The following is a 6,869-nucleotide window of genomic DNA, read 5'->3' as shown; positions in this document are numbered from 1 at the left end:
CCAAACCAAACCAAACCAAACCAAACCAAACCAAACCAAACCAAACCAAACCAAACCAAACCAAACCAAACCAAACCAGCAACTCTGGAATAAATTCACGAGCTAGAACCATTCCCATCTCTAAGACTCTAAGTCCTTAAAACACTGCATTTCCTGCATGCTAACAAAGGGTGTTTCCTCTTGCTCCCTCCATTCTACCCGACCCCCTTCCTGCAACTTACCAGGTGCTTTTTGTGCTGCTTTGACAGTAAGGCTTCCACTGAGGTTTGACAGTGATGCTAACACACATGGTCTATGAGGATGCGGGACAGTTTCCATGGAGACCACAATTTGGGTAGTATGGACAGAAACTTTTTGAAAGCAGGAGATGGCTCGCCACATGTTTTCTTGAAATGATGTCTTCTGTGCTTCATCACAGTGAACTTTGGGCTTCAACAACTTTCCACGGTAACATTTGGAGACAGGAGGCTCATCCTTAATCAGTACAGAGTCTGATGGGGTGGAGGTCTCTTTGCTATGTGCAGAGCTGTGTGCCTTTTTTATCTTCTTTAAAAAATGATTTATCTGATCTAGTTTGGTAAAACTTAAGTTTGCTTTCAAAGGCTTTGATACATCCAAGTTGATGTCAGCTACAAGAGAAAGGAAACACGGGTGAGTGGGGCTCCCCAGTTAAACACTAGTCAGAGTGCTGAGTCCCCCTTCCCACAGCTGACTAAAGGAACATTACCAGTGAGCTGCTTACCCACCTGTTCTGCTGGCCACTTATGCAAGACCCACACGCCAACAGGTGTTTCTACTTCTCTCAGGCTCTAGAGCAAGCTGGAGGAGGCTTTCCAGTGTGGCACCTACCTAAAACTGCCATTTGGTCTCCCAAGGAAACAGAACTCCTCATAGGACCAGAATAGTGTAAGACTAAATGCCCATCCCAAACATCACGGCTCTCCTCAGCACGTTGCCTCCCTGACCCTTTTCTTGTCAAGTTTATGCAGAAATGCTCATTCCTCCTTTATGAGCTGCTATAACCAGAAGAGATCCTGTGACTTTTTGTACATTCTGCACTGATAAACACTGAAGTATATTATTAAAATAAATGTAACAGACATTTCTTAAAATCTATATTCCCATTGACACGCCAGATGTTGTCAAGCTGGCCTTATCATTTCTGTTGCCATCTTGCCTCGCCTGTATGACCTAGTAAGGATGCGAATCACGTGTCCTGAGGGCACAACTGTGCACATCGTATTTTCCAGGTATGCCAGGATTATTTTTTAAATACCATAAATTAAAAATATTACTATCACCACAGCCAGACACACAGCCAGTCACTCCTAGTGTCACTTAGGGACAAGACAGTGCCACTGAGCTCAGCAGTCACTCCTGGCTTATCCTCCACCCCTTGGCTCAGGCAGCCATCAAGCTCTGCCCGCATACTTGCTGATCAGGGACACTGCATACAAACAGAAACATAAAGCAGCTGAGGCTTGTATATTGCTTCCTTTGTATATCAACATCCTCTTGAGGTGCATCCATGCTAATTTTGTATAAATGCTTAGAAAATGAGTACTTACACTCTGCTCATTGTGTGTGCGCGTGCGTGTGCGTGCGTGCGTGTGCGTGTGTGTGTGTGAGACAGAGGGGCAGGAAGACAGATATAGACAGATATGACTGTAGATGGGCAGGCATGCCATGGCTCAGTGTCTGTCTGCATTTTCTACCCTGTTCTCACAAGGAGTCTCATTGCTGCTCCACACACCAAGCTAGATGGCTCACAAAGCTCACAGGGAGGTTCCTGTGTTGGATGCCATGTCCTAGTGCTGGAGAAGCATTAGGATTGCAGACCTGTACTACTCTATCCGGCTTCCTGCGAGCCCTGCAGCTCTGAATGCAGTCACCATTTTTGCGCAGTAAGTGGATTACACACTGAGCCACCTCCGTACTCCCAAACTCCACACATCTTTTAAATGTTTTTTTAATTGGAGGTTTTAAAAAATCTCTATCACAAGATACATGATTTACAAATATTTTATTCCATTCGGCTGGACTGTCTTTTCACTTTATTTTGACCAGCTTTTAGCACAGTATTTTCAGCTTTTCAACACTGAATATTTTAATTTCTGTGAGGCCCAACAAATCCCTTATTTTGCTTATGCTGCTTAACCTAAGATCACAAAAGTTTATATGTATGGTTATTTTAAGGGGCTTATAGTTTTCCCTCTTATATCTAGGTCTATGATCTTCTGTGAATTAATCTTTGTGTCTTGTGTGAGACAGAAGTCCACTTCATTCTGCATGTGGATACATAGTTAATGAGCAACATATGGTGCTGAAAGATATTTTTGACCTGCAAAATTTGGAGTTCTCCACAAAGTAGTAGATAAATACTGTGGGGAAAACAGATGGTTTATTTACCTGCTCTGTTCGCACAGTCTTTATCTGTGCCTCATCTTAGTGAATAAAATGAAGGTTGATGAAGTTGTGTGCTGCTGCCTCATACCAAGAAATTTGAAGCTAAAGTACTCTTTCTGTACCCGTAGTAGCAACTTAGTCACTTATCCAGGAGGTTGCCCAGTTATGCCCTCTAAGCCAACTGGTAAACAGCACATAGGTATAACATTCATGGAAGGTAGACATGAAAGTTGGCCACCATTACCTTGAGATGGATCCCCACCCCTCAGCTATCACTGTGTTCTCAGAACACAGATAAAAACTATTCATAATTATTCATTATCCTTTGTCTAACTTGTCTTTTAAGATTTAACTCAAGTTATTTCTAGGCCACCTTACATTTGTGAAGGGTACATGAAGGAGATGTGAAAGGAAAGTTAGAAACACAAAGCATGAAAACGGTGAGAAGAAGTATGTGGCCCTCCAGCTGGACCACAGTTACCCAGGAACTGGGCTCTCCAGCTTGCAGACTCAGGGACAACTGGAGTGGTTCAGAAGCAGTGCTCTTTACAAGTCTCCACACTGCTGATCTCAAACAGCACACACATTTTCATAGACAACCAGATGAACTTATCCTAGGAATAACTACAGTATTGTGAGAGACTAAATTCACAATTGTTGTAATTTTTATGTATCAATAAAAATATAAATTCCATAAGGCTGTTTACCTACATACAACAATCCATGTTCCAGCATGAACATAAAGTTCCTAGGTCTAGGATAATTGGTTTCAGTTTGTCTTATCCATGTTGGCTCCCCAGAGTGAAGTTATCAAACATGCCTAGAACTACATAATGTGCTTTTCCTTCTGTTATTTCAAATATTGTTTTAGGAACCCAGAGACAATGGAATCCTGTCTTTCCACTGGAAAGATTACAACTATCAAATCTACAGGGTCAGCTATTTTAAAGATTCTGAAAACCAAAAGGTAAATAAAAGAAAAAAATAAATACGGAATTCAAGCCGGGTGTGGTGGTGCACTTCTTTAGTCACAGCACTCAGGAGGCAGAGGCAAGCAGATCTCTGTGAGGTTGAGGTCAGCCTGCTCTACAGAATGAGTTCTAGGACAGCCAGGGCGGTTATACAGAGAAACCCTGTATTTAATCCAAACATCATGAACGTGGTGCTAAGTATGTTCTTGTACGCTCTCCCTTCACCATTGGCTTGGAAGAGCAGCAGCCTCACGACTGTCATATGCAGACAGAGGGGCATAACGGAAAGACTTCTTTCTTAAGATCCAGAAGGACTATGGGAAGCTCCTTTCTTTTCGGTGTTCCAGAAAACAAAAGAGAGGCCACCCCTGAAGTGATTTTATGCAACTACCATTCTTAATGTCAAAAACCTGGGACAGTATAAAAACTTATGTGAATATCTCTCAGCACCAGAGACACAAAAACCCACATTTAAGAGCCAGCAAGATGGCTTAGTGAGTAAAGACATGTTCTGTCAAATCTGACAAAGAGAGATGTGACTCCTGCAAGTTGTTCTCTGATCTCCAGATGTACATGTGCATGCAAAGCACACACACACACACACACACACACACACACACACACACAAATAAAACATTTTTTTAAAAAAATCTATAATCAAGTAAGGTTTATTCTGGAACTGCAAGGTTGGAATAATAGAGATAAAAGATCAATTGATGAAGAAAAAACTGGAAAGATCCAATATCTCCTCAAAATAAGAACTGCTAAGCAAGATATCAACAGAGAGTATTATTTTACTCTGATTAATGTCATATATAGTATGTCTCCAGCTAGCATTATAAGAAACCCTCTTAGTCACTGAGCACAACTCAGTTTTTAGGGAGTTTTTAGGGAGCTGAAATCATAGAGCACTAGACATAGCATAAGATAATGATAATGCCAGCTTCCCAAGAAGAAACAGGGAGGGACTTAAAACATTAAAATTATTCATGTTTGAAAATTTATGTTTATATGCAGTGTATCTTTTGTGCACGATGCCTTTCAGCCACCAGAGTCCCTTGGCCTTGCTCCCCACAGGGAAAGTGTAGAGCCACCCTGCTTGAACAATACATGCTATGTACATGTAGACAATATTCCTGGGGCAGCCTCCTTTGGGCACGTTGGACAGAGAGGTGGAAAGAAGAAAAGCATGGTGAAATGAGCATTCAAGGCACTATTCCTTCCCAAGTATCAGGTCCATTAAGGAGCCAGAACCTCCCTGCAGAAGAGCAGGGCTATACATCATCTAGCACACTTGCTGCTGGACAGGTTCACAGCGCATGGGAATTCTTCCAAGGACATCACAACTGTCATACTTCTCATTCAACACATTTGGGCTGAGAGCTATACTAGCAAGTGTCAATAGACTTTCATATCCTTAAGCTAGCCAGATTGTGTGTGTGTCTTCATGATGAATATTTTCAGTTTTATAAGGACAAGGAGAATATTTTCAGAAATGGAAAAACTATTTTTAACTGTGCTATGTTCAAACATAGAAAAATAAAAATTGAGCCATCCACTTTTGCTATTCAAATTGATAAAATAAAGTAACCTCATCAGTAGAATAAAAACATGAAAGAAATAGACTCAGAAGTGGTTTTGATGGAGACACAGCAGAGGATTACCCAGAACAATACTGCACAAGAACTATAAACAGAGCTAGAACCAGCCAGACTGTGAGTGTGGGCTTTAGTCCAATTATGAGATTCTTTGGCTTGAGAGTTTTGAATTTTTTCATAATCCTTACTGAATTATAATAAACTATTTTCAAAGTTTAGATTTTAGGAAAATGTAGCAATAGAATGTCCCAGCTGAGTCATCTTGTCTGCAGATCCAGTTTCTTACCAAGCCTGGAACATATTTTGTATCGTTAAGTTACTAAATAAACCTGAGACTGTCAATTATTAGATCCTAATTACCCTACCAAACTTTCTGAAGAGCTACCAGGAAGCAGACTGATAGAGACTAGCCTACCACAGAGACCCTGCAGTTAATTCACGCGGCTATCACCCTACAAGGTGACCTCACAGGGAAGGGGAAGAATCGTATTGCAGTAATGAGAACAGAGAGGGATTTCAAGCCCCAGAGGTGATTCTCCTCAGTTGATGGTAATGCACACCTTGTGGGGGACCAAACACGAATTGGAAAAGTCTCCTGAAAACGGTTCCAGCTATTTTCTCATTTAAAATGTTCCAACTTGACTTGAAGCATTAGTCATCATATTACTTACATTTATGATGTATTATGAAATCTCTTACCAAAACCCCAATGGGTTCAATATGGCTTGTTATACTCAAATCATAACATCTATGAAGGAAAGCTTCTTTGCTAAGTGTTTCTTCCTTTGGAATTTTATTTGTAAAAGACACTATTTTATTTTAGACAAGAAAAGCTCAGTTGGGAACCATGCACTGGGTGGCTGTGCACACAAGGACAGTGCTGTTCCCAGTCCTACCATAGGGGTAAGTACGAAACACAGAACTAACAAATGCTTCATCCACTTCAAGTTCCATGATAATTTCAATAAAATCTTTCCAATAAAATATATTCTCCTCTTATTACTGGGTCACATACATTCTCACTCAATAATTTAAATTCTGATTTTTGATACACTATCTAAAAAACATAATCCTAATGACAATGGACACTAGAGATTGTGTAGTCAGAGTACTGAGACCTAGAAACTAGAAAGCTGCTGACAGCAGTGAAATCATTGTGTTCTAACTGAAGGTGTGACATCACTGAAGGTGTGACATCACTGAAAGTGCAACATCAAGGTCTTTAGCAGTGGCAGACCTGAGAGCTTCAGTGAAAGGGGCTGGGTGCGTCCTGTTCTACATGCAGCTGTCAATATCCACTTGAATCATCAGCAGTGCTCTTTGGTGCTTTTGTTGTAATCTGGTACCATCACTATTGTGACAGTTATTTAGTTGTATATTTCTGTGACCAAGCACTGACTTCCTTGTCCTACCTTAAACCATGACATACAAATTACAACGAGATGATCGCACTAGTTTTTTACCATGAATGTATTGCCCTAAACTCATTTAGTGAGCATCTCTCCTGTTTAGTATTCCGTCTAAACTCCACCTCCACAGTTACCTGACAACAGCCAGTTATATTCCCCAGTTACCTGGCAATAGCCAGGCAGGCCTGCCCGCTATAAAAGGGGCTTCTTGCCCCCTTCTCTCTCCCTTGCTCCCTTGATCCCTCGCCTGCAGGATCTCTGCCCCCTCTCTTCCCTTCCTTCCCCCTCTCTCCACATGGTCATGGCTGGCCTCTATGCCTCCCTTCCCCTCCCCCTCTGCCTCTACTACCCTCCTGGCTCCCCTCCCCATACCCTGAATAAACTCTATTCTATGCTATACCATCATCATGTGGCTGGTCCCTCAGGGGGAAGAGATGTCTCGGCATGGGCCCGCTGAGACATCCCTTCCATCATTGGTCCATCAT

General features: G+C 41.7%; 1 protein-coding gene across 1 annotated transcript in view; it reads right to left on the bottom strand.

Moving 5' to 3' along the window:
• Vps13b (vacuolar protein sorting 13 homolog B) overlaps nt 1-6,869 on the bottom strand; it is a 585,584-nt gene that overhangs the window by 153,907 nt on the left and 424,808 nt on the right. Inside the window, exon 35 of the mRNA XM_028767027.1 lies at nt 222-629. Within this exon, the coding sequence (XP_028622860.1) occupies nt 222-629 (408 nt within the window). The remainder of the gene's footprint in view (nt 1-221; nt 630-6,869) is intronic.

This window comes from Grammomys surdaster, unplaced genomic scaffold (genome assembly GCF_004785775.1).
Source record: "Grammomys surdaster isolate TR1022 unplaced genomic scaffold, NIH_TR_1.0 63, whole genome shotgun sequence".
Lineage (NCBI taxonomy): Eukaryota > Metazoa > Chordata > Mammalia > Rodentia > Muridae > Grammomys > Grammomys surdaster.
This window is presented reverse-complemented; position numbering and strand designations above follow the sequence as displayed.